Source organism: Akanthomyces muscarius, chromosome 1, assembly GCF_028009165.1.
Source record: "Akanthomyces muscarius strain Ve6 chromosome 1, whole genome shotgun sequence".
NCBI lineage: Eukaryota > Fungi > Ascomycota > Sordariomycetes > Hypocreales > Cordycipitaceae > Akanthomyces > Akanthomyces muscarius.
The window spans coordinates 1,175,031-1,201,646 of NC_079241.1; the positions used below are offsets into that span (position 1 = coordinate 1,175,031).

A 26,616-nucleotide genomic window follows, 5' to 3' on the forward strand; every position below is an offset into this window, starting at 1 on the left:
GAGACGGAGAGTGTCCGTTTGGGAGTCAAATTGCTTCAAAGGTCCACCCGCCAGCTGGCGAGCCAGTTGCCGGTGAGGAAGATGCCAGACACACAGAGGCGGCCTGGGCTGACGAATAGCCGTGCCGCAGCACCACCGGACACACTCTGTCGTTATTCCCGACAAGCTTTCGTCACCTCGGGGTTTCAGTGGATTTTATCAGCCATCTCGCCCTCTGTTTGGCCGCTGTTTGGTTCTTCTTAGCCCCGTCATCCCCCTGCTAGTGGCATGCCTGCGGCTTATTGCTTCTGCCCTCTCCCTCCACGCCTCTATCCAGTTGCTGGTCATGGACTTGGGACAACCGGCCCTCCTCCTCCACTCCCCCCGGCCCAGCGCTCCAAAAAAAGGGCTTTCCCTTCTGCCCACCGCCCACTCGGCATCCATTCGGTTATCCTCTTTCTTTTTCTCTTTTTCTAACATCACGGCCCTACATCCCACATTCTCCGCTTACATGTCTTTCTCCAGACTTTGGAAAGACAAGGTTGTCGGTTGAAGCGGCTAGTTGTCAACGGTGAATAGTCCAACATGGCTGAGCAACGTTACACTACGTCGCCGGTTGATTTACAACCGTTGCACCACATCGACGCCGCTGTCACCACCACCAGGAACCCTCATGAGAAACGGAAACAGGCAGATACATCTCTCTCCGAGGTCAACTCGACAACCCCCATCCTTCACCTGTACCTCGACTTTGACACGCCGCTGCCTACACCACCGCTTCCCGACGACACCTCCGGAGGCGGCGCCCGCATACCGCCATGCCCGGACCTACGCGCCTACACGTCGCCGCTGGAATGGAGCCCGGCGCGGAAGAGCGTCCTGCTCATCCTGTCCTGCCTCGCCACCTTCCTGACGGCCTACACGGCGGGCGCCTACTCGCCGCCCGTGGGCCTCATGGCCAAGGACTTTGACACGTCGCGCACCGCCGTCCTCGCGGGCATCACCACCTTCTGCCTCGGCTTCGGCTTCGCACCCATGGCCCTGGCGCCGCTGTCCGAGGCATGGGGCCGCTACCCCATCTTTGTCGCCGCCGGCAGCATCTACCTCGTCTTCCAGGCGCTCTGCTCGGTGATGCCTCACGTGGCGGGCATGCTGGTCTGCCGCCTCTTTGTCGGCGTGGGTGCCTCGGTGTTTAGCGCCGTCGTGGGCGGCGTCATTGCCGATCTCTGGGGCAAGGAGGATAGGAACACGCCCATGGCGCTCTTCAGCGGCTCTGTGCTTCTGGGCACCGGCGCTGGCCCTCTCGTCTCCGCTGCGCTGATCAACATCATCAAGAACCGGACGAGAGCGTGGCAATGGACATTCTGGCACCAGGTCATTATGGATGCGGTTCTCGTGGGCTTCCTCATTGTCTTTTTTAAAGAGAGCCGTGCGTCTGTCCTGCTCACGCGAAAAGCCAAGATTTTGAATGAATGGTATGGCAAGCTTGAAAATTGTGGTGTATATGGCATGTGGATTTCGCTGGCCAACGTCAATGTGGCTTCTTCGACTGAGGTGTGGCTATCGCAGCCTCGCGGCTCAGAGTCCGATGGCGAAGATCGCCAGGCGGTTACGCGGGTACAATCACCAGAGCTCCGTCGCATTCGCTGGGTTGTCAAGGCTGATGAGCTGCGCCCTACCCTCAAGGATCTGATCGTCACATCCATCAGAAGACCTTTTGCCCTCCTCTTCACCGAGCCTGTCGTCTTTTGCTTTTCGCTCTGGGCAGCATTCTCCTGGGGTGTTTTATACCTTTCCTTTTCAGTCGTGCCTTTTCTGTATAACGGAAACCTAGACATGTCCAGTCGCGTCTACATCTCCATGATGGCTGCGACGGCCGTGGCCACGATCACGGGTGTATTCCAGGAACAGCTTCTCAAGAACCCGTCGTGGAAGAGTCTCGAGGCAGGCGGTCGCCCTACAGACTCCAAGTTCTGGCAGCTCATGCGACGCAAGTTTCCCGCCGAGGCCCCGGAGTCGAGACTGTACTTTGCGTGCATCACCGCCATGTTTCTGCCGGCTGGCTTGTTCGCCGGCTTCCTCTCTCCAGACAGCTGGAAAGAGTATGCGCAAGCGATTGGCCTTGGCTTTGCGCTGTGGGGTATCTACTCCGTATACCTCGCCACATTCAACTATCTCGCAGATACATACCACGTTTATGCATCTTCTGCCCTGGCATCCCAGAGCCTTTGCCGCAACTTATTGGGTGGAGCTTTCCCCCTCATTGCCACACCCCTCTTCCGTAATCTAGGCACACGGGCTGCAGGCGGTATCCTTGGCGGCGTTGCTACGGGATTGACTGTGATTCCGTGGGTTCTCGTTTTCTTCGGAGAGCGAATTCGCTCACGCAGCAAATTCGCAATCGTAAGTTGTGCTAGCTTCGCATCCGGTAGAATCATGCTGACCAATCTTTAGTCTTTAAAGAAGCCGTGACGCAGTGGCTGATGCCTTCATAAAGTCATGATATAGCATAGCATATTGGAATCCACCTTGGAATTACTGCATAGCATAGTGTTTTAGTATATCCGCATTCCAATTGAATTGATGCATATGAGCACGCAATCAGAGAAGATTGCGAGCATTTTATTGATGAGATGTATCGTGATTCTCTAAACTTTTAGGTATTCAATCCCACTAAGCTTCCGTAGATGCTACATCCCTATATACAACCGCGTAAAAAGATTCCCTTATTTGCCTTTGGCCTTTTCAGCCTGAGCCTTTTCGTAGATCCAGTCGTTGAGGCCGCTCTTGTTGCGGGCGATTTCGACGGCGTAAAACTGCATACGGGGGACTGGAGAGGACAGTTAGCGGCAAGTTCAAACGGATTAAAAAACTTCCAGTATTCTTACCGAAAAGAGTCGAGTCCTCCTCGTACTCGACCTTGGGGCTGTTACGCAGCATGGTGCCAAAGTTGTAGTCGTCCACCTTCTTCTCGTACGCCATGAGAAACTTGCGCCAGCGCTCCTTGCCGACCTTGCTCTTCATCTCATCCTCGTTGATCACGGCCGCGGGGTCAAACTCGGGGAAATCCGTCTTGAGGTGCTCGTAGATGTCGTCGTCCATCTTGGTCAAGCGCAGCGAGGAGCCGCGCACGCGCTCCAGGATGGCCCAGTATGTTTGCAGGTGCTGCACGGCCTTGACGGCGAATTGCTTCTCCATCTGTTCAGATTGTTATTAACTTTGCTTCATTCGTGCACCCAAGAGGCATTGCCGCGCAGCACGAAGCTGTGGCAGCAGTGACATCATGCCCCTCTTGGAAAGGTTTTTTGAGTAACCTACATCTTCCATGTTGCCGGCATCCTCGGCGTTGAAGCCCGCCGGGACACGGCCCCCGGACACGGACATGCTCTCCATGGGATCCATTGCTGTTGTTTATATCGTAATTCTGTGAGGAAAAGCTTGGTCGTTTAGAAACAAATTCTTGATGGTCGCAAAATCTTGACGTGGGGCTCGAGCCCAGTCGCAAGTGGGATGGAGGGGCAGATGTCATCTCTACAGTGTGACACTGTGCGGCACTGTACGGCTACCTGAAGCTTCCAGATCCCACGCGCAACGTCCGGATTTCGCCATCTATCGAGGCCCGAGATCAAAAGGAATTCGAGGCGCGATCAACCCCGAAAAGTATTACTACTACTTTGGCGATAGCTATTAGGTCAAATTCATTGCGTTACTCTAACAGAAGATGGACTGCATCCTTTGAGGTGAAGCTATCGGCTATGTTTGAGTCGGCCATGGTATCTTTCATAGGCGTGCCTCGCAAACAGCATTTGTGCTCTCGCTGACACTACTTCCGGCATTCGATCATGTAGCTATGCCTTCATTATCCAATATTTTCCTGAGCTCCTTGTTTGATTCCCTAGTCCTCTGCACATTCCTCTGACACTTCTCTGGTCGTGCGCAGCTTGACATCCACCCGTGTGCACTTGACACAGTCCGACCATCCACGATGCAAGGCTCGTGCTGCAAGCTGAGTCGCAGATCGCTCGCCGGGCCGTTCCGACATGGTCGAAGAACCTGGGAATGCGTGTTGTCTGCCCTGGAACCAACAGAAATCTGGTTGAGCAACGTGGCCAGCAAACGAGCCAAGTACAGGAAGGCCTATCCATCAATTTCAGGGCCTGTGATGGCCACACTTCCAACTACAGATGATTCCAACAATGACACCGCCTGACTCAGACACACGTGATGCTCATTCAGCATTTTTTAAAGATTTCACAAAGCCTGATCCTTTCATTATGCTCTCCTTGCGACAAAAAAACCTTCAGTCATGGGCAACGTTCGGCCTCCTCAGCCGTCTCCATAGCTTGGTGCTGTAGGCACTTGGTGGCCCGGGCGCACCGAACAATAGCAAGCAAGCCCATTGACAAACAACTGCGGGCGTCAAGCGTGCCGGGGTGCAGTCACTTTTCCTCACAAGACGAAAGAGCCGAGCATTAAGAGATGAGACATCTGAGTTGTTGCGCCATGAAAGAGATTGGTGTGTGCGTCGAGGAGCGCCCGCTCCGCCGATGCTCGAGTCCAGAGCTTCTTCACATCTCCAGGTCGCACCATTTACAACACCCCGCTCAAGAGTGATGCTGAGAGTCGTATCTCGAAATGAAAGAGTCAAAATGCGATATAAAGTCGACGGATCAGCGCGGAGGCGTTACAGAGCTTCTCAACGAGCGACCGAAATGGAGGCATCTCTTTGCTTTTACGACAAAACACCATCTCTACTATCTCGGTGGCGCGGGTCTATCCTCAGCGGGAGCTGCCGCTCTCCGCACCACCCTCGCGGTTATTCTGGGACGCGTATTCGATATTGTCGCTGCTGTTGGAAATGACCAAATTACAGGATCAGCAGCCTTATCTCAGGTGTCACGATATTGCATCATACTCGTTGCTCTCGGTGGCGCGCAATGGATCATCAACTCGGCATTCTTGGCTCTCTGGGCCATCTTCGGCGAGTTACAGGCCAACAATATACGGCAGTCTCTTTTTTCCGGGCTCATCAAGATGGAACGAGCTTGGATTGACTCCCTGCCTCATGGTACTACTGGCTTGGTCGCCTCAATCCAACGGTAGGGCTATTTCTGCTTGTAAAAATGAGCCATGCTAAACATAAACACAGGAGAATACACGAAATCCAAGTCGCCACATCTCAGGTCCTTGGTTATCTCACCGCAGATATTCTTACCGCGATCACTTCGCTGGCCGTTGCATTTTATACCTCGTGGAAGCTGACTCTCGTCCTGCTCGCTACATTACCGCTGTCTCTCGTCGTGCTAACACTGACGAGCCGAAGAATCCAACCAGCCATTGCAAAACAAACATCCCACCTAGACTCGGCCTCGAAAATGCTCGCCGCATCACTAGGCGGCATTGATCTCGTCAAGCTCTACAACGGTTACGCCTGCGAAACTCAAAAGTACATGAGACAGATCGACCGCGCTGCCGAGCAATATCGCCTCCAGGCCCGATTTAATTCCGTTCAAATCGGATACACCGGTTTCTGGGCTGTGTGCATGTTTGTCATCGGATTCTGGTACGGGCTCATACTCGTCGAGCAAGGAGAGCCCCCAGGGAATATCCTGACAACATTCTACGCGGTGCTGGCAACACTTCAGGGCATCGAGTCGCTGTTGCCGAATTGGCTCGTCTTTGAGAAAGGGATGAGTGCCGGCCAAGTATTACAGGCTTTGCAAGTCGAGGTCATACACGCCGCTGAGGACGATACGAGCACAGCGCGACCTGGCTACTTTGTCGGCGCAATTGATTTGAAGGAGGTAAATATCCCAGCACCAAAACGAGTTGACGTTGATCGCTAAAAATACCACAGGTAAACTTTTCTTATCCAACATCACCATCGTTGAAGCGCCTTGATAAATGTACGCTTTCAATTCCAGCGGCAGAATTCACTTTCATCGTCGGTCGCAGTGGATCTGGAAAGAGCACCATTGCCAACCTCATCTCAAGAACCTACGAGACGGCCAACGATAGCATATACGTTGACGGGATACCCATAAAGAGGCTTGAAAAGCAGTGGACGCAGCAGAATATTATGCTTTTGGAGCAGACTCCTGTTGTTTTTAACGACACATTGTTTCGCAACGTTGTGTTTGGACAAGGCGATCCATCTTCGGTCGCAAATCATCGCGTTGTGCAAGCATGCGAAAAGTTTGGACTTGATTCTACAGTTGCAACCCTGGCTGGCGGATTGCACGCAATCATCGGCGGCAAAGGGTGCCCTTTGAGCGGCGGTCAGCGACAAAGAATCGCCCTCGCTCGAGCCTACCTCCGAGATCCCGCGGTGCTAATTCTGGATGAGCCTACGTCGGCGCTGGATCAGCACAGCACGGAGATGGTTATGAACGCGATCAGAGACTGGCGAAGAGGGAGAACTACTGTCATCATCTCTCACCACCTGGACAGCATGCGCCCCGACGATTTTGTGTACGTGCTGGATAAGGGCACAGTGACAAAGAGCGGATTCAAACGGAATTTGGAGCATGCCGACTTAGGCGCCTTTCTGACCGAAGCACTGAACGAAGCTATTAAAGATAGCGCAGCGAATCTTCAGATCAACGTCATACCTCCCATTGCAGAAGATATTGCTCAAAACTTCGGTTGCCACGGGTATCAGCAGTCACGAGCGCACGCTCACACGTGGCTGATGAGCAGAACTCCTTCTTCAAGCTACAGCCATGCCTCGATTATCTCCCCCAGACTCTCCGTCTTGTCGAATACCGCACGAGTCACGGGCGTGAATGCCATGCTCAGACCACCACCGGCTCAGTGCAGCGGTGCCCTTTCTCCGAGCTTGTCGGCCATGGATCAACCCTCAGACGCTGCTCGGCTTTCGTCTGTCGTCAACAGGCAATTTCAATCGACACCCTGGAAAGCATCGCTGAATCCCCACACCAGAGATATGCAGCCATCATCGCCCCTTCAGAATGCGCTAGATTTGGAGACCATGTCTACTGTCAGTGAGGCGTCGAGGTTTCTCAAGAAGAAGAAGCGCCGGGTTGTCGAGCTCGGCGTAGTGACTAAAAGTCAGAAACGATCTCGAAACATGTCTTTCTGGAGCATCATTCGAAGTGTCGCACCGGCTCTTGACGGCCCCAACATTTCGTGTCTTGCCCTTGGCGTCCTCACCACCATGATTGGGGCCTTGAGCACACCAGCATTCTCGTTTTGCCTGGCGAAGCTCCTGGCGGCGATGTGGTCAACGGGGGACAAGAATGCGGAAGGAAAGCAGTGGGCTTTTTATCTAATCATTATTGCCATTGTGGACGGCGTCTGCGCAGGCTTTGGACGTTATCTCCTCGAATCGTCTGCGCAAGCGTGGGTAGACTCGGTCCGGCGCTCTGCCCTCGAAAACATACTCCATCAGCCAAAATCATGGCTGATCGACGACAAGAATTCGCATACACGTATCCTCGAGGCGTTTAATGTGCATGCCGAAGAGATGCGAAACATTGTGGGTCGGTTCGTGCCCATCATCGTCTCCGTCGCCACCATGACTTCTGCGTCTATTGTCTGGGCGCTCATCGTCTGCTGGAATCTGACATTGATTGCTCTCGCGCCGCTGCCGCTAATCATCATCGCTCTCAAGACGTATACGTTTCTGGGCAAGGAATGGGAAACGAAATGCTCCAATGCCGTAGAGCATGCGGGCCAGATTCTCGGAGAGGTGCTCACCTTTAGTCGCACCATTGCCAACTGCGGTCTCGACAAACACTTTGCCGGCAAGTTTGCACAAGCTGGGACTCAGTGCCTTCGGCTTGGATTCAAGAGGGCCATCTATATATGTCCCTTGTTTGGGCTGTACCAGGCCTTCAGCTACGCCCTGACCTCGCTCATGTTTTACTACGGAACTTTGATCCTCACGCACAGCAACCCCGTGTCTGTTGACAGCGTCTTGCAAGTCATGAATCTGCTGCTCTTCAGCATCGGCACCGCAACGGAGCTGCTCAGCGCCATGCCGCAGATCACAATGACGACGGCCTCTGCGGCGCGCGTTCTAGCCTACACGCAGCTGCCCGACGGGGAGCTGTCGCCAGAGATTAAATCCCAAGGCGGCCGGGCGAACCTCTTGCCCATCTGCATGCGAAATCTCACGTTTGCCTACCCTAACCAGGACTGCCGCAACACGCTCGCCAACGTCACACTCGACATCCTGCCCGGGCAGTGCACCGTTCTCGTCGGCGCCTCGGGTTGCGGCAAGTCGACGCTGCTCTCCCTCATCCTCGGCCTGCACCGCCCCTCGCCGGAATTCGCCCTCTCCTATGCCGACACACCATTGCCCGTGATGAACCCGCAGCAGCTCCGCGCCACCGTCGGCTACGTCACGCAGACGCCCTTTCTATTTCCCACCACCATTGCCGAGAATATCGTCTACGGCCTCGACCGGGCCTCTACGCTGCGGCACCTTAACAACATCCGCGCCGCCGCGCGCGACGCCGGCATCGACGAGTTTGTCATGTCCCTGCCCGAGGGCTACAGCACGGTGGTCGGAGAGGGTGGGACGGCGCTGTCTGGCGGGCAGGCGCAGCGCGTGACAATTGCGCGGGCGCTGGTGCGCCGCCCCTCACTGCTCGTCATGGACGAGCCCACCAGCGCGCTAGACCAGGAGAGCGCCGCGGGCATCCGGGCGTGCATCGCGGAGCTGGTGGTACGCTGGCGCGCCGAGCGCCGCTCGGCGGCCGTGGTCGTGGCGACGCACAATGTGGAAATGATGCGCGTCGCCGACATGGTCGTCGTCATGGACAATGGGCGCAACGTCGAGCAGGGTGCGTTTGAGGACCTGTGGTTCAACGGCGACGTATTCAAGCGATTGGTGCGGCAACACGAAAATGACCCGATATGAATCTCCTTTCTTCCTAGAACTTATTCATTGCGTTATGAACTTATGATACATGTCCATGGTTCTTTCATTTTGCATCAAGGCGTGGCGGTGGAATCATGGCATGATCACTTTCACTCCTGCTTGCGGAGAATAGAACCAATTCGTCCATTATATGTGGTTTATATATCAGGAATAAAACAAAAAAAAGCAAAGCGATCTACATGTAACCGCAATTTTTCAAATCATACGTCGTCAAGATGTGTGTAGCCAAATGATGTGTACCGTTTAGCTGAAACAAGAAAGAAACAAGCAGACTGGGCACAAGCAGATAAAACGAACAAATCTGGGGGAAAGCGAAAGCTGCTTCTCATGTATCAACCGCCTTCTTTGTTTCAACTCCCTCCTTGAATGCGGCGAGAAAAACGTCTCGCCGTAGTGTGACTGTCTTGTCGTATATGAAAGACACCTTCCCATGAATAAATAGTGTAAACAATATGCAATTATGTAATAAAAAGTTTTTAGGCAATATAGATGGCCGCAGGCTGTAGTCTCGTCTATCGACGTTTAGAGCGGAGAAACGACTCCCACGTGAACCCGTTGCGCGCCTTGGGTCGTGTGTGCGTGAGCTGCGGCCTCGTCGGCTCGACCCATTTATATGTGGCCGGGACTCTGTTGCGGCGCCGCCGCGGCGTCTCATCCTCCTTGCCCGCATTCATGTAGCGCAGTATGTTCTCATCCTGGCTCGGGGGCACGCGGTGGTTGATCCATGTGCCGAGGATTGGGTCCTCCTTGGGCGTGCGCGGGTGAATCTCGAGCAGGTCGCGGTCCACGGAGCGGCCGACCTTGGCCGCCTCGATGAGGCCGAGGAGATCAACCTCGCGCTCGGGCTTGTCTTGATCCGCGCCGTCGTCGCGGGCGCGCTGGGCGGCGATCTCGAGGGCCTGGCGCTGCTCGGGCGTCATCTCGAGATCCTGGCCCTCGCCCTTGAGCTGCTGCAGCAGCTGGCGGCCGTGGCGGGACATCATCTCCTCCACCGCGCTGAGGGGCTCGGGCTGCCTAGCTTGCTCCTCTGCGTCTTGCTGCTGCTTCTTCTTGCGCAGGCGCGGCAGGCGGCGCTGCACGGGGCCGGTGACAGTCATGAAGGCAGACTTGATGGCTAGGAAAAAACGTAGGACCCAGCGGTCAGGGACCTGGCGGATCAGTGCACCAAGCGGAATGGTGAGTATGCCAAAGAGCATACTCCACCCCCACTGGGCACCACTGAGGGGTACCGTGTCGAATGCCTCGCCACCTTTGAAGATGATGATGAACTGGCCAGCCAGGGTGAGGCATTGGACGCCAATGAACCAAGGGTTGCGCAATACACCCTGGTACCAAATATCGAGCTTGTTGTCGACTCGTCGGCAGTTGTGCTGGTTGAAGAATTGCATCCAGACGTAGATGTTGAAGACAAAGGTTTGGAGCTTCTCAATATCGTTTGTGGTGGTAGGGTCAAAGATGTCCCATCCAATGTAATGAACCAAGAAGATGACAAGGAGCTGGTAGATGGACTGTCCGAGAATCATCTTCCACATGGTTATGCTGACAACCGGGGCGTTGCGGGGTTCAGGCTTTCGCTTCAAAAAGTCTGGAGAAGGATGGTCGGTGGCCAAGCCAAGAGAAGCAAAGATGTCCATGATCAAGTTGATCCAGAGAAGCTGAACCACGGTAAAGACGGAGTCTCCTACCAGCTCTGACACGACTGTAATGATACCGGCCGTAATGTTGATTGTAAACTGAAACTGGCAAAACTTCTTCACGGCGTCGTTGACGGTACGGCCCCAGCTCAGAGCCTTGACAATGGAAGCAAAGTTGTCGTCGAGTAGGATAATGGACGCTGCCTCCTTAGCGACCTCTGTGCCCTGCAACCCCATGGCGAAGCCGACATCGGCGGCCTTCAGTGCAAGGGCGTCGTTGGTACCGTCGCCGGTGACAGCAACTGTTTCTTTCATGCCACGAAGGCGCGACACCAATAGAAGTTTATCTTCGGGGCTAGATCGCGCGAGGACCTGGAGGCGAGGAATGACGCTGTCAAGTTGTTCAGGAGACAATCTTCGGAAAGTCGGCCCATCCATGGCAATTCCGCCAGACGTATAGATGCCACATTCAGTCGCAACAGCTTTGGCTGTCACGAAGTTGTCACCAGTAATCATGCGAACAAAAACACCAGCCTCTTGGCATTTCTTGACAGAGTCAACAACTTCCGGTCGAAGAGGATCTCTGATGCCAAACAAGCCAACATGGACAAGGCCGGAAGCGAACCATTCCAGATTGACCGCCGCCGGGTCGTCGTCTGGGCTGTCAAACACCTCTGAAGCTTCAAAATCGCGGAAAGCAACGGCGACCGGGCGCAACATCTGTCCAGCATACTCCTGGATAGAGTCGCGTACGCTTGTTCGATCCTCCTCACTTAGACGGGCGGTGCTGATGCGGTATTCCGTATCAGAAATGGTATAGGCACAATACTCAAATACAACTTCCGCGGCGCCTTTGATGAGCAGGCGATACCGTCCGTTGGGAAGCTTGATGAGAACAGCCATCCACTTCCTCGTCGAGTCAAAGGGAAACATTGTGAGCGCGGGCGTATTGGCGCGCTCTTCGCGAAGCGGCCCCATCCCCAAATGATCATGAGAGAACTTGAGCAGAGCGGTTTCTGTGCTAGAGCCAACGTAGTTGGGCTTGGAGCTATCATCGGTCTCAAAGGCTGTCGAGTTCAAAGCGATGCTATCCTTGATAAGATCACGCAGGTCAGTTGATAGATGCGAGGTTGCGTAGCTCGAGGTCTCGCTCTTGACCACGACTGTAGTCGGCGCACCAGGCACGGCCTCTTTAGTCTCTGTGTCGTCAAAACTGCATTCTAGACCGATCCGACCAGCAACAACCGTCATCTTATTCTGGGTCAATGTACCAGTTTTGTCGGAGCACACGGTCGTCGCGTTGCCCATGATTTCGCAGGATCGAATGAGGCGAACTAGGTTGTTGTCCTTCAGCATGCGCTTGGTGGCGAAAGCAAGGGCGATGGTGACGTTGAGAGCGAGGCCTTCAGGAACCGTAATGATGACTACGGTAATGGCCAGAATCAAGATTCCAAAGAATTTCTCGGCCTTTTCAGATGGCCCGATGCCCTTGAGGTCGTCCAAGTTGACCATGAAGCGGATGAAGAGGATGAGGAAGAAGACAGAGCCGGCGGCGGCACCAAACAGGATAAGCTGCTTTCCGAGCCGGCCGAGCTTGGCTTGGAGAGGTGTCTCTTCCACATCTTCGCGCAGGGAGATGAGTGTCCTTCCATAGGTCGAGTTGGCACCTACCGCCGTCACCAGGTACTGGCCTACACCGCGGCAGATGGTGGTGCCGCTGAAGAGGAAGGGGTCGGCGCGGGTGGCATGGGTCGGGTCGTGGTCGTTTGCGAGGGTCTTGTGAACGAGGCCGGCTTCGCCAGAGACCGAGGATTCGTCGACGTGCAAGCCAGCAGCACTGACGAGGACACCGTCGGCGGCAAGCACCTCGCCAGCTTCGACGTGCAGCACGTCGCCGACCATGACGTCGTAGACGGAGACGTGCTGAATCCTGCCATGACGCAGGACAGCAACATCGCGCTGGGATTTACGCTCGTTGAGCTTTTCAAACTTGTGATTTTTCTGCCAGTCGGTGGCGGCGCTGGCAAAGATGATGACGAGAATGGCAATGACGACGGTGACGCCGTCTACCCACTCAATGTTGGCATTCTTGCTCTTGGCGTCGACGGACTGGTAGATGCCAATGGCGAGGGAGATGCAGGCGGAAATGGTCAGCAGTATGAGGAGCTTGTCGTTGAAGGCAATCCACATGAGGCGGAAGAAGGATTTTTGGGGTCGTCGCGGCAGTCGGTTGGCGCCATAGATGCGGCGGCGGTCTACAAAGTGGCTGTCGGGCTCGTCTCCTATTCGCAGCGTGAGGCCGGTGCCGGTCGATCTGGAGGGCAGGACCTGTTCGATGGTGGGATCGCGTTCTTCCCTCGCAGCGGCGACGGCCTCGTCAAAGGTGATGCGGCCGGGCAGCTTGGCCTCGTCGGCGCTGAGGCCCGTGGCGACGTTGGCTCGCAGGCCGCCGGCCAGGCCGTAGAGACCGCCAAAGACGTCGAGGGCGGCCATGCTGCGGTACGTCAGGAGCTTGTAGAGCTGCGTGGTGGAAAAGGCAAAGGGGCCGCTGTCCGAGTCGGGCTCCTCGTCGAGGACGTCTCGAGAAATGTCCTCAAACGAGGCGGGCGCGGCGGCCGTGTCGTCGGGGTTGCTGTTGGGCACAGCAGCAGCAGCAGCGAGTCGCTCATGGCGCGAGGCCGGGCCCGGGACCGGCGTGATTTCGTCCATGGCGATGACAACGATCCCGCTTCCGGTGCTGCATCTGGTGTCTCAACACAGATGGCAAGCTTTGAAAGTCTGGGGGAAGAGGATTGGCAAAGGGAAAAAGCTGGAGGGGAGTTTGGGGAAAACCCGTAACTAGAGACGGCTGCCAACGGGGAAAGAAAGTGGTTGAAGCCGATGAGCACAAGTTTAGACGGGGCCAAAGGCCAAGACCCGCCGCTGATAAGTCTATTTTATTAGCTGGCCAAGGCAAAATTACAGTGTCTGTCGTTCCCTGTACGCCCCTGTAGGTCCCTGCAACTGCCTGTGAATGGAAGCGCCATGAACAGTCCCAACTCCACTGGAGGGGACGCTAGAGCCGCTAACAATGCAGCCGAGCCAGTCACTGACGACCGCTGTGGGCCGACCGCAGCGTCCTTTGCCCGGCGAATAGCGAAAGACGGGGAATTAGATACAATGCTTGATTGAATGAGGGAACAAGGAGTCTGTTTCTGCGGGACGAGCCATCTGCCATGGAGCCATGGGCCATGTACTTGCAGCAGGCGTTGAAGCTAGTATCGGGCGTATAGTGCGGCCGGTTAGTGGACATGGTGATGGTGCAGCGACTCAGCTGCCACTTCTGGCGCTGCTTGGCAGACAGTAGCGGGCTTGGGTTGGAGTGGTTGGCTGGCAGGGGGGGGCTGGAGGCTCTGCAGATGGATAATTTATGGTTGCAATTAAACACTGGCCATGTCTCGCTTTCTTTTCCTCTCGAGTGTTCTGTTTTACTGGCCGGGTCTTTGGTTTGCTGACAGGTCATTGACAGGCATTAAGACCCTGTGCTGACCAGTGCGAACCACCAATTTCACGACTCTCTGTTGTCTGCCCTGCCTTTTGACCTTTTCTCACTGCCGACGTTAGTGCTGCCAGTACAAAGGTCCTTGCCGGAAAAGAAAAGCCAGTACTGATTGCAATGCTCTGAAAACATTATCCGCTGCCAAGCCTCTAACAGCGTCGCTCATGTTCGCGACCTTTGATATCCCAATGTATACGTGGCAACGTGGGGCCGGCCTCGCCGTCTCGCATCTGAGAAGTACTTTGTGCTGCATTGCATTTGTGTCCGGTCATCGCTGCCGCTGCTTGTCTTGATCATCATTGCGGTCATCGGCAGATGATTCTGTGCTTCTGCATAGCAACTATGCTGAGTGCTCACCCATATCCTCTTACTATTCCATCATCCCCCACAACACCAGCCATGATGAACATCACCGCTTCGTGGCTGCTTCCCCCAACCCCCGTCTGGCTCCTCAACTTGAAATCTTGCCCATCCCAGCGATTCCACCTTTAAAGCAACCTTGCCTGGTACCAATGTGGATTCGGCATGCTTCCCTCCCTCTTCTTACTCGCCTTGGTTACAATTCCGGTTCACGGTCATTTGCCGGGCCACGGGCCACGCTAACTTCATCGATTCAACAGTACTAAGTAGTCGGCCGCAGCCCGTTCCCGCCGCCACGAGAACGCATGAGGCGCACATCGCCTTGACTTCATCCGCACAGCGAATTATGCTTGTCTCCAAGTCTAGCGTATGCTAGGCCCGGCCGGAAGGCTAGTCGTCCTCATCTCAGCCACCTGCCACCCGATACAACCCACCGCCATCAGATCAATCAGCTAACGAGAGAGCCGTCAGATGTAGCATCAATCATGATCCATCTGTGAACCCCCCAGATTTAGATTGATTTATTCTCTCATTAATTCCCGTGTGTCTCATTCTCTCGCCCCTGTTGGGGAAATATCTGCAGCAGCTCTTCTATTTGGCCTGCTGTTGCAGCGCTTAGGCAGGCATACGAAAGCCAGCATCCCATCAAAAGAGCGACAGCAGTTGACTGTCTTATCATGGCTCTCTGGCACAGGCGCTTCTCCCGGCAGCGTCTCCAGTTCCAACAGTGGCACGTCGCCGTCACCGAACCCGGCGGCAAACAGTGCACCGAGACTTGCTACCCCCGAAAGCGACCGGCTAGTTGGTGCGCAAACAGCCATAGCTGCGAGTGTACCGGTATACTCCACCGTCCCGACGGAGGTGTAAGACTAGAAGCCAAATGTTTTCACGGGTCCGGTTACGTCTCACCAACAGATAGGGCTTCTCGAGTGACATGTTGAGCCAATGCACAGTAAAGTTTGTTTTAAGCATTGGAGCGACAAAATAGACAGCACGAACATTAAGCCACCAAGGAACCACAGGGCAGCATATAATTATCGTCAAGCCCGTATGAGAATGTCTCAGTGCTAGCGTTTTGTCGTGTGGAAGCGACCAGCTGTACGATGAGGCGTGCGTCTTCCCGCGTCAGTCACTCATATTCCACAAGCAAGGTCCCCATTCAGCTCGTGCCACTGTGTCCGGCGAGTCTTGTTCCCGTCGAGACGAGGCTGCTAAATGGTTTCCGCAGCGAAAAAAAGAAAGAAAAAAAACGAAAACAAATCACACAGCGCGCGTACAGTGATCAGGCACGTTGCCGAACAGTCACAGTACGATCCGTGAGAGGGGAGGGTGGCTCTGTGCAACATGGCCAGCTCGGCGTTTTGGCTTGTCTGCCTTCCGATAGTCTTCTTTTTTCTGTCTTGTCGTTTGAATCCGGCCCATAGTGATTGAGTTCGCCGGCTGGGCCCATTTTGGAGCTCTCGCCACGATGAGGCCTGTTATCGCCCAAGACTTGGCGATGACAGGCGAGAGCTCTCTCTCTCTCGTCCTCCCGTAGTTGGCAATACTGTCTACAGCAAGCGAGACGGCAAGAGATTTGACAATGCGCATCATAAAAAGGGCCAAAAAAAACGTATATAAATGAACAGGATCCAAGTTCTTTGCATCTCAGCATTCTCGACAAACAGAGCCTCACATCCAAGACACTCTCACCATGCACTTCTTGACACAACTAGCCACAATAGTCGTTGCCGCTGCAGTGGCTGTCACAGCAGATACTATGACCCCCAAAGTCATGATTTTTTCCATGGTTGGTCGCCCTACCTACTGCCTTTCCTCTCCTCCATCACGAGGCTTGCTAACAAGCACACCACCCCGGTCTAGTTTGATCCGGAAGCACAAGCCTGGTACAGCAACTTTGATCTGTCCGGACTGGGCAACCTTTCATCAATCAACATCTCCTCGCCTGGCCTCTCCATGCTTTTCCCTTTCGTATCCTGCACGGAAGATGCCAGCGTCTGCCACGTCACCCTCGGCGAGGGCGAGGTCAACGCCGCCGCGTCCGCCATGGCGCTGCTCCTGTCACGCGCGTTCGACCTGCGCCAGACGTACTTTCTGCTCAGCGGCATCGCCGGCGTCAATCCCGATCGCGCCACGCTGGGCAGCGTTGCCTTTGCGCGGTATGCCGTGCAGGTGGGCCTACAGTACGAGATTGACACCCGCTCGGCGCCCGACGACTGGGACACCGGCTACGTCTCGTACGGGAGCGACCGCCCGCACCAGTATCCGACCGTCGCGTACGGCTCAGAGGTCTTTGAGCTCAACGCCAAGCTACGCGACGCCGCCTACGACTTTGCCTCGGCAGCGACGCTGGACGACGGTGAAGATGCGCGTGCGCTTCGCGCGCAGTATAATGTCGGCACGGCCGCTAGTCACACGCCCAGCTTGGTCAAATGCGACGTCACGACGAGCGACGTCTACTTTGTCGGCAAGGAGCTCGCCCAGACGTTTGACCAGACGACCCGGCTCTGGACAAACGGCACCGGCGCGTACTGCATGAGCGCGCAGGAGGACAATGCCATCCTCGAGGTCCTGGTCCGCGGCGCCGTCGACCGCCTCGTCGACTTTTCCCGCATCGTCCTCGTGCGGACGGGCGCCAACTTTGACCGCCCGCCGCCCGGCATGCCCATCCGCGACTTCATGGCCGCGGCCGCCGGCACGCAGCCCGGCCAGGCCGTCGCGGCGCAAAACATGTACAGCGCCGGCGTCGAGGTGGTCCGCGGCATCGTCCGCAGCTGGGACGAGACGTTTGCGCGGGGTGTCGCGGCGGACAACTACGTGGGTGATATCCTGGGCAGTCTCGGCGGCGAGCCCGACTTTGGCACGCCGGGGACGAGGCTCGAGGCGCAGCAGCGGCACACGCCCGGCTCGCAGAGGCAGAAAAAGCGGCGCATGCAGATGGCGAGCACGAGAGCGCCTTATCCTGCAGGATTAGCGCCGCGCCAAAAACGGCAGAAGAGACGGGCTTGGCGAGACCGCAGAGCGGCGACGTCAGTGGTGGTGGCGAATGCCAAGGCATGATGTATTATTATTTGTTAGCAAACCATTACACGTACATAGCTCTTGGTAGATATCTCCCGACTATTTAGAATCCCACATTCATATTGCTCCGATTCAACTCTCCATTCATAAGTTCATGTCTTCATTAAATCTGTCACAGCACTCTCACAAAGAAGGTTCACAAGGTGGCATGGGATGTGTCACAGAGCCAGCGGATCTTGTGCGACGTACAGCTGCAACGAAAACGTGGGCAAGGACGGAAGACAGGCGAAAGCCTGGACCCCTGCCCTTCGGCTCCTTGACAAGGTTTAGGCAAAGCAGCCTATGGCTCTACCGACGCGGAACGACCGCATCAAACATTCTCTACCAATCGGCCCATTCCTGGCGCGGGCCATAGGTGCACAGGGCATCCCATCGGCCCGCGAGCCACAGCGTGGCAAAGTGCAACACGAGGAGCACGGCACCCGTGCCACGCGCCTGAAACAGCCCGCCGACGTGGTAGTGGTGCTGGCTGCGCAGCCGGCTGCCGTGGCTCACGGGCGACGAGGCAAAGAGCAGCTCGAGCGTGGCGACGACGAGCAGCGGCGCGCACACCTGAGGGCTCGCTACGTACGGCCAGCACGGCCGCGCGAGCGTCGCCGTCTTGAGGACAAAGATGGCCAGCTGAAAGGCGTACACGAGCGACTGCGTCTCGACGCCCACGGCGCGGCACGCGTGGTAGAGTGCGACGGAGATGCGGTGCTCAATCTCGGCCCAACGGGTGCGCGGTGGTGGAAGCAGGAGCGGCGTCGTGGGTGTCCGCCGGTGGTGCTCGCGGGACATGTGCTGCGGCAGAGGTGCAAATGCGGTCGTGGCGGTCGGCGTTGCTGATTCATCCTCGTAGCTGCTTACGTCTCGATGGGAGATTGTGAGAGACTGCTGGATGACATGATCGTCAGCGAGACTCATCGAGGCATTTGCGTCAGCGCTCTCCGAGGTGGCCCAGGCGTTGGAATCTTCATTTAGCCGAGAGCCTCGATTCGTGTTTTGTGTCGTTTCTAAGCAGCTGAATTAGTAGACGAAGCCTCCCGAACCTCGTCCCTCTGTACATACCTGGTAGTGGTGTCCCTGGTACAGCTGGGGAATCAAGATTCTGCACTCGGTTCCCACGCAAGCCACCCAGCACTGGATTAACCCTGTCTGGGCGTCCCATGGCGTCAAAATTGGTCTCGCTCTTCATTGCGTGTAGCACCTCGGTTGCGCTCGGTCTCTCCGCGGGGTCAATAGAAAGCAGCTTCTTAAGCAGGGTGTACAGCTTGGCGGGCAAGTCGGGTCTCTCGCGTCGCTCATCTTTGAAACCCTTCCAATCAGAGATTTCGGCGCGGAGCAGCTCCACATCCTCCAATTCTTCTTGTATAGCGTTGGCGCTGCGATACGGCAACTTGCCAAAGCACATAAAGTACAAAATCATGCCCAGCGAGAACATGTCGGACTTGGTGGTAAAGTTGCCATAAAGGCCAGTCGTCGGGTCCAGCTTAAGGACTTCCGGGGCGCAGTATGATATAGTGCCCGTGGCGCCTGTAGATTTCCTCGCCGCGTGCTCTGCTTGAACCTCGCCAAAATCACTAATCAAGCATCTGAGACTTGAGTTCTCTCTGTGTAGTAGACAATTGCTGGGTTTCAGATCGCGGTGGATGTAATTGGCAGCGTGAAGATAGGCCACGCCTGATGTGATGTCTTTGAAAAGCGAATAAATGTCCTCCAATACGAGCTGAGACCTGTTTCCAGTCAGATTCTTCGGTGGCTCGGGCTGGCCCTTGGATCGGCGTCGCATTTGAGCTTTCAGCTCTTCTTTCGTCGTCTGCGTCGGGGCCTCGCCAACGACATAGTGCTGCAGGTCGCCGCCGTTGCAGTATTGCTGTAGAATGAATGCGCACACGACAGGCGGTCCAAACATGTTTAGTCGTACATCCTCCAACCACACGTGCCGGTAAGACACCAGGTTCGCATGCGAGAGTCTGGCCAGCAGTTCCACCTCAAGTAGGGCCTTTTCCAGCCATTCGTGGTCGTCGCCTACAGGTACCCGCTTGCACGCAAAGTGTCCGAGATTATACCCATCAATTTCGTGCCGGACGAGCAAGACGACTCCCTTGCCGCCTTTGCCCAAGACACGCTCCTCGATGAAGAAACTCTTCAAGTAGTTGGGGCTGAACGCTTCGCGGCGAATCCTGCTTCCTCTCCGCTGCGGCTTCTCGGGCGTTTGGCTAGGTTCCAGGTCTTCTTCTTCATCGAGGACCTCGGGTGATCGAAAGCGGCCGGAGCCGCCGTCGTAGTCGGGTCGCGGCAGTGATCGCACCGGACTGTGCGAAGCTCGTCCGGCGGCGGGTAAGAAGTTGTAGTTTCCGTGGCGGAGCATGCGAAAGTAATCGGGATTGACAAAGGAGTCGTCTGCCGCCTCGAGCGGCCGGTCGTAGCCGTGGTCGTTGGCAGAGGCCGAGGCCTGTGGGAGCGGCTGGTGACATGTCGGACATGTCTGGCTGCGAGTCTGGCCGCGAATCTCGAGGCGTTGGGAGTCGGGATCTCGAACGACAACGGCATTGCGATGGCGTCTGCAGGTGAGGCAATGCTGCGATTAGATAGACTGGCCTAGATGGTGCATTTCTGTTGGGTGGCATACAGGACGATCTCGCGACCCTCGCGAGGGTGTAATGGGATCAGGGACATGACGTAGGCGGATCGAGACTATGCTCTAGCAAAGTGTATGGGCATCCACCATGCCAGCCGGGCTTTCCGTCCAGAGAGTCAGGTATTATTCATCACCTTTTGCTTGCCGTAGCTAGTAGAAGAGTAAGAAGGTTCGTTGACGGGGGAAAGATGAAGAAACCGTTGGAGATTGCTGTTGAAGCGTTTGCGGCGAAAGGTGGGGAGCTGCAAGGGCGGAATTTGGTCTCTAGCGGCCGGTCAGTCAGTAGTGAGGTGTTGGCGCTACGATGAAGCTCCAGCTTAGCTTCTCCACCATAGGACGGCTTGCATCATATGTATGTATCTCGATGTGCAAAAAGCAGGGCCTGGATGTTCCATAGGACATCTCTTATAATTCGGCTTCCTGCTTCGAAATGTACGAGTTAGCACGGAAGGCGGTGTGATGCTAAACACCTCCGACGTGTGGCATTCTTGTGACAGGTGCCGTGGTCAGAAGCCTGAATGCACGCGACAGACAGACCGCCGTAGCTGCATGAACCGCCCACGCCGTGCATATTTAGCCCATTCCACATCCAAAAAGGATGCATGACAGCGGTGAAAGGTTTCCGACGTTGGCCGCGGCCGCGAAAAGACCTGAATATGCTCTGGCCGACAAGCTACCCTACATCGGGACCGATTCTGCGGGAACAGCGTTGCAGAGGCTGCAGAAGATGCCCATGATGAAAGCGCTCGGCGTAGCACGCCCCTTACAAATGCCTAGCCTATCTCGCTTCAAGATTTGAGTCCCTAACTGGAATATCAGTCAATACAACAACCATACTCTGTGTAAATAACGTCGCGAGGCTGAAAGTCGAGCAGTTGGGTTGTAGGCTTGCCCTTGTAGACTTTTTCTCGAATCAAACCAAAAGAATCGTCAAAGTACCTCTCGGCTCCTTGAAAAGCTTAATCATTAGATGCTCGTCAATATAAGTCTATGTATATTGCTTTCAGTTTCTATATCATCAAATCGTGCGGGCAAACCACACCAGTGGTGTGTCTGCCGTCTCGTCTCTCATATCAATTCCAAAATTGACAGGCATCCCCAAACTGTCTAGCTCAAACTGTGCCCTGTAGCAGGCGGTCGGTCGCTTCACCATTGGGTAGTCGTCCATATAGAGCCATGCAACCCAATCTCCGCCCGAGACGTGCTGCAAGCGATACGACAGCGGGTTGCCAAAGCTGTTGCCCTTTTGCACGCGCAGCACGCAGTGCCCGTCCGCCACGCTAAAGACAGTGGGTGCATTTGCTGGCCCTTGCCAGTCACAGTCGCGGGAGACGGCAATGGAGCCATAGCCATCGTTGTGGTAGGTGCCTAGGAAGTTGTCCATGGGAGCGCCAGGGTCTTGCGGCGCGCTGACTAGGCTCGGATAATATAGCTGCGGGCATGTGTCCAGATTGATGCTGCTTGTTTCCTTGTATTTGTCATACCTATATGATCCATGTTAGTGCGTGACTTATTCGAAGTACCACGAGTCCTTACGCGTTTTGAGGATTAAACCGTTTGTTTGGTTCCACCTTGAAGTAGTCGTTCAGAACCCTGGCTGTGATTGCATCCAGCGACGCCAATGAGTTCGTATTCATCATGGCAACATATGCAAACTTGCGATTCGGCACAAAGAGCATGAACGAAACCATCTGGTTGACATAGCCCGAGTGATACCATACTGGTTCATTCTCGAAAACGCCCATGTTCCAGCCGAGAGCATAGTTGACCTGACCTGTAAAAGCAGCATCCAAAACATCAATGCCCTCGTCTATCACCATGTGTGACTTTTTGATCATGGTGTGTCCAGCTTTGGACATTGGACCCGACTCGTCTAGCATATTCTGGAGATACTTGGACCAGTCCTCCACCGACGAGACCGCCATACCTGCCCCCGCGAGATTTGATTCGTCGTGCTGCGGCATTGGGTACAGCCTCTGTGTGTCATTGTCCCAGTAGAATGATGTGGCGAGATCCTCGCCATTTGCGTGCGCCTCGCCTGGGTGCAGATATGTGTGATTCATGCCCATGGGTCGCCAAAGCCTGTCTCTAAAGAAGCACGCCAGTGTAGTATTGCTGAGCCTCTCAACGACATGACCCATGGTACCAAACATCATGTTGTTGTATTGCCACTTGGCGCGGGGCTCGGCAGACATGGGCAGGTAGCGAAACCGGCTAATCATCTCTTCAGTGTTATTGTGATATGGGCCAGACAGGTCATGCCTTGGGTACCCAGTCCGATGGCAAAGGGCGTCGGTGATTGTGATGTGGTCCGTAGCCCATTTGTCCGAAAGGACGAACTCGGGCATCAGCTTGGAAACTGGCGTGTCCCATCTGACAGGAGATGACGAGTTGGCAGTATCATCGACAATTATGGACAGCGCAGCTGCTGTGTTTGATTTTGTCATGCTACCACAGAAAAACAGAGTAGATGGTGTCACAAAGTGATGGTCATCTGTCGAATAACCGTAGCCCTAGCAGGAGACTAATCAGGGCCTAGTCGGCGGCAGCAACACATTGCAACTCACTTTGGACCATGTATTGTTGCCGTCAATGATGGAAATGGCCATGCCGGGCACATTTCCGGTACTCATCTGAAGCCGCACAAAGTCCTCGAAGCCTTTCGTGACGATTGGCACGCTGCCCTCTCCAATTTCGACGAGGGGCGCAGCAAGCGCCGCGGCGGCGGCGAGCACGACTTGCATGGCGCACCTGGCAGCCCGGCTGCGAGAGGAAACATGCCTAGCAAATTTCATCGCGAGAAGCGGCGGCCGAGCGAATTTGGGCGATGGTCCTGCTTATATACCAAATAAGGAGCAAAGGGCTCGGCCGCTCGAGCGATTCGCTGATAGCGCCACTACGGGCGCGATAAGTAAGACAAAGGACTCCAAAAAAGAGCGGTATGCTGACGATTAGGGTCAATGCGATTGGCAGAGACCTTTTCTGTGCGAGTGTAGATCAGCGACACCAAAGCGGCTGACCTTAGACCTGCAGAACGAAGGGATTTTGCGCTCTCGTGGTTGATCAGGCGGGTGTGTGTGTGCATTACGGTTGCGAGCTTGAACTGATGGGCGCGGTACTGCTTTATATGACACAACAGATAAACAACATGACCCCTGGTTGGCACATTCGTACCGCGCCCTCTCTATCTCTGTCTCTTTTGTCTCGGTAATAATCTTTCGCCGAGCATGGAAGAGAGCGTTATCGAGCTAGGTGCATCCCCTGTCTGTCGTGGTCCATTTTAGCGGGAGGTTTGCTAGGCGCTAAATGGAAAAGGCCGACGATAACGGTGGAAGCTGGCCTAAACGCTTGGTCAATTGGCCTCGATTGATACCAACCTGACCAAGAATGGGCAAGGTTCGTGGGTTCTTCTTTTGATTTACACACAGAGTCGCAAAAAAGCAAGACTTGAATCATCTCGAAATCGAAGCTCGGCGCAGCTTATCAGCTAGTTGCGGAATCTTGGCTGGGCCCCAATCCCAACCAGCCACGTCTAGGCGGAGTCGGGACCATATTTAAGTTTTAGAGCGCGGGGTAGTTAGCGTAGATGTAATGATCGTTACGAAGGCGAAGAGTTGTCCCTTTTTCTTTTCCTCGGGCGGCATGCGGCGAAGTAAGGGTAGTTGCAAAAGACTTGGCCTCTTCACACCAAGACAGTGTCTCAGATTAGACGAGTCTGTTCTAGACAGATCTAAAGGGTTTCCTTGGCCAGCTGAGATGGGCGTCCTTTTGCAAGCTTTGCGCCCATCCGCGACAGCCATGGCCAAGTAATTCAGTATGCACGACAGCGCTGGTGACATTGTTCTACCAAAACAAGTCTACTGGTGGCCATAGTCGACCGGAAATGGCAACCACCACGGTCGACGCCAAACGCGACATGTGCGAGCTACTAAAGTCATGTCGGTCCTTGATAATTAAAGTCGCGGAATTTGTGCCCAAGAGCCACGGCAACATTCCGGCCCCGATGGGCTTCCTTCTCGGCACGGTCGCCGGTCGCATTTACACGAACACCAGGCTTTCGCCCGGCTTTAGTTGGCACCGAACGCCGGAGCTGACCGGGCAGCCTTATGAGCCTATTGACCGGGCACAGTCTAACGATTCAACTCACTGACAAGGCGAGAGGAAACACGACACCGATTTGTGGCCTCAACGCCATGACAGGGCTCGGGCAGACGTAGGTGCCTGACAAGTTGCCCAGAGGCGGCTCCGGATGTTCATGCTTGGTCGCCGTCGGGATGAGCTCGTGAACCAGACACATTCCAACAGGCCAACTCGCTGACAAAACAGAGAAAGTACTACGTCGGTTTTGGTGGCATCATCAAACTATAACAGGGCTCGGCCAGAAGTAGGTAAAGGCCGGAGAGTCGTACTGGTAATGCAGAACTGGCTCCCGACACCACCCATGCACAAAAGATCCGCGTATTTGAGCATAACTTGCCTCTGGCAGACACAAGTTCCGGTGCCAGTTCCCCACCGTCGGCAGTCTGTGCCAACAAGGCTGAGCAGATGCAGACCGATTACGTGTACTCGGTCATCCCTACCGACTTTTCTCCTCAGACTTTCACATTCTCGAAATCAAAGGCATTGGGAATCCATTATGATATACACACTAAACCTGCTGGCCTCTATTGCCTCTGCTGGCTTTGGCGTCATTGCCATTATCAACCCCAGCGTGCTCTCCCACTCGTCACAAGTTACCAACGGCGAGCGCTTCTATCAGCGCATGTACAGTGCACGCGCTGTGACATGGGAGCTTCTTACAGGAATCCTGCCGTTTTATCATGTACGAGGACCGGCGGTCGCGGCGGTGCTCGCGACGTCGGCTACGGTGCAGCTCGCTGATGTCGCCATTGGCCTTGGGCGGCGAGATGCAGGCATGGCGATGGGCGCTTTTCTTGCAGCCAGCGTGCATGCTGTATGTTACTGGTACACGTTGTAGCAGAATGGCGGTGGTATTCTAAACGCTGTGGAGAATGGTGGTTTATAAATTATCGTTGAAACCCTTTGAATTAACTTATAGTTACTATTATATTCAACACTACCTATCACAGCCTCTTTCTCTGTTTATTCTTCTTTGTTTTTACTTATTTATTGCGTTTTGCAAAGGAGAGGTCAGCTTGCCGGTCGATGTTCGGCTTGGGCGTTTCTTGGGGGAAAAGACAGTGCACATCTTTTTCTACCTGCCAAGCCACGTTTGGAACTAACGCGGCCAACTTGCCCATTCTATTGTTGAACCCCGCTCTCTGGGCAATCTCTCAGCCCGGAGCTGAGGCCCCAAAACGTTGCTAAGAAATTGCCCTTTTATTGTGGACGGGAATAAAAGTGCTGTTGCGTAGAGGACTCGGCCGACGAAGGAGTGTCCGTGTCACCCACCCGGGCAACCACCATGTGCTTGTCCGTACGGACTCTAGATCTTTTTGCCGACCCGCGTATTTGGCTGACGCCATGAACCCCCCTCCCTCCCCCCTTGGAGTCAAAACCATTTACTCCGTACAAGGCCTATGTAACAGCCATGCTGTGTGAGACATGATCTATCAAGACCGTTGTCGGGTACGGTTTTCTACTCGATGCCCGAAGCCAGTGAATTCATCGGTAGCCTCAATAACGTAAATCTCCGTCAAACCCCTCGGCCAGCGTCGTATCTTGTCGCTGGATTGGGAAAACTGGCCCGGCCAGCACCACCACGGCAAATTGGCGGCCGCAGCAATGGCTGGCGTGTGGTAGGGAAGCGAAACGACAGGCTCTACCTGTACACCTCTGTACCAGTAACTAGTTTGCCCATTGATCGCCCGCATCCCACGCCAGGGATGTTCACGCAGGTGTTTACATGTAAACGTTAGCTTATTTTTTCAATGCACGGATAGCCCACACCGTCTCCGCCTCTGCGCACCATCGTTGCTGTTACGTCTCAGCAATAATAAGGGTGCAGAGCGCCGGCCTTTTTAGCCAACCCATTTGATTCTGGTTCCTATTGTGACTGTTTAAAAAGACTGCCTACCACTTTCCATCGTTTTCGGTCCAGTGGACGCTTTCTCTAGTCGACGTTTGCCGAGCCATCGCCTACAAGCGGCCGTTTGCTCCCCGTCGCTTCCCCGGACACCAATCTCCTTCCCGCAGAGGCGCTACAGGGGATTTCGCGCCAGCTTTGTTGGAGCCCTTTTTTTCCTTTGCCAGAAACCGAAGGATTCGTGAGCTGGGGGGGGAGAAGAAGCCAGAATTCGTGTTTTCGGTGAGTTTGATGAGCTCTTGCCCCAAATATCACTGCTACTTCCGCGCACCAGCCCATGAATAGAGCGACGCCAGCGGGATAGGCGTTGAACCCCGCGGGTCTCATTGCCGAGGATGAATCATGGCCAAGACATGTACGAGATGGTCAACGTTCAAGGCTAACGGGCTTCGATTTTGTTTTAAATCAGGCTTATACAAAAGGACAAGCGCAGCGCATTAGGTTCAT

General features: G+C 54.9%; 9 protein-coding genes across 9 annotated transcripts; 4 read left to right on the forward strand and 5 right to left on the reverse strand.

Annotated features, from left to right (window-relative positions):
- Positions 1-564: 564 nt before the first annotated feature.
- On the forward strand, positions 565-2,451 carry LMH87_005330 (uncharacterized protein; the record flags this gene model as incomplete). The annotated part of the gene is made up of 2 exons (XM_056203029.1): positions 565-2,382; positions 2,434-2,451. 2 exons carry the CDS (start codon positions 565-567, stop codon positions 2,449-2,451), a joined length of 1,836 nt encoding a protein of 611 aa, XP_056058528.1.
- A 254-nt stretch (positions 2,452-2,705) lies between these two features.
- LMH87_005331 (uncharacterized protein) lies at positions 2,706-3,381 on the reverse strand (the record flags this gene model as incomplete). Its single annotated transcript, XM_056203030.1, has 3 exons — positions 2,706-2,809; positions 2,868-3,177; positions 3,298-3,381. 3 exons carry the CDS (start codon positions 3,379-3,381, stop codon positions 2,706-2,708), a joined length of 498 nt encoding a protein of 165 aa, XP_056058529.1.
- Positions 3,382-4,614: 1,233 nt separating this feature from the next.
- LMH87_005332 (uncharacterized protein) lies at positions 4,615-8,866 on the forward strand (the record flags this gene model as incomplete). The annotated part of the gene is made up of 3 exons (XM_056203031.1): positions 4,615-5,078; positions 5,129-5,783; positions 5,837-8,866. The coding sequence occupies 3 exons, from the start codon at positions 4,615-4,617 to the stop codon at positions 8,864-8,866; spliced, it is 4,149 nt and encodes a 1,382-aa protein (XP_056058530.1).
- Positions 8,867-9,399: 533 nt separating this feature from the next.
- LMH87_005333 (uncharacterized protein) lies at positions 9,400-13,230 on the reverse strand (the record flags this gene model as incomplete). Its single annotated transcript, XM_056203032.1, has 1 exon — positions 9,400-13,230. One exon carries the CDS (start codon positions 13,228-13,230, stop codon positions 9,400-9,402), a length of 3,831 nt encoding a protein of 1,276 aa, XP_056058531.1.
- Positions 13,231-16,112: 2,882 nt separating this feature from the next.
- On the forward strand, positions 16,113-17,479 carry LMH87_005334 (uncharacterized protein; the record flags this gene model as incomplete). The annotated part of the gene is made up of 2 exons (XM_056203034.1): positions 16,113-16,208; positions 16,283-17,479. The coding sequence occupies 2 exons, from the start codon at positions 16,113-16,115 to the stop codon at positions 17,477-17,479; spliced, it is 1,293 nt and encodes a 430-aa protein (XP_056058532.1).
- A 342-nt stretch (positions 17,480-17,821) lies between these two features.
- Positions 17,822-20,161, reverse strand: LMH87_005335 (uncharacterized protein; the record flags this gene model as incomplete). The annotated part of the gene is made up of 3 exons (XM_056203035.1): positions 17,822-18,495; positions 18,551-20,046; positions 20,115-20,161. 3 exons carry the CDS (start codon positions 20,159-20,161, stop codon positions 17,822-17,824), a joined length of 2,217 nt encoding a protein of 738 aa, XP_056058533.1.
- A 980-nt stretch (positions 20,162-21,141) lies between these two features.
- On the reverse strand, positions 21,142-22,867 carry LMH87_005336 (uncharacterized protein; the record flags this gene model as incomplete). The annotated part of the gene is made up of 3 exons (XM_056203036.1): positions 21,142-21,607; positions 21,660-22,636; positions 22,691-22,867. The coding sequence occupies 3 exons, from the start codon at positions 22,865-22,867 to the stop codon at positions 21,142-21,144; spliced, it is 1,620 nt and encodes a 539-aa protein (XP_056058534.1).
- Positions 22,868-24,057: 1,190 nt separating this feature from the next.
- Positions 24,058-24,420, reverse strand: LMH87_005337 (uncharacterized protein; the record flags this gene model as incomplete). The annotated part of the gene is made up of 2 exons (XM_056203037.1): positions 24,058-24,213; positions 24,271-24,420. The coding sequence occupies 2 exons, from the start codon at positions 24,418-24,420 to the stop codon at positions 24,058-24,060; spliced, it is 306 nt and encodes a 101-aa protein (XP_056058535.1).
- Positions 24,421-24,759: 339 nt separating this feature from the next.
- Positions 24,760-25,101, forward strand: LMH87_005338 (uncharacterized protein; the record flags this gene model as incomplete). The annotated part of the gene is made up of 1 exon (XM_056203038.1): positions 24,760-25,101. One exon carries the CDS (start codon positions 24,760-24,762, stop codon positions 25,099-25,101), a length of 342 nt encoding a protein of 113 aa, XP_056058536.1.
- Between the last annotated feature and the right edge of the window lie 1,515 nt (positions 25,102-26,616).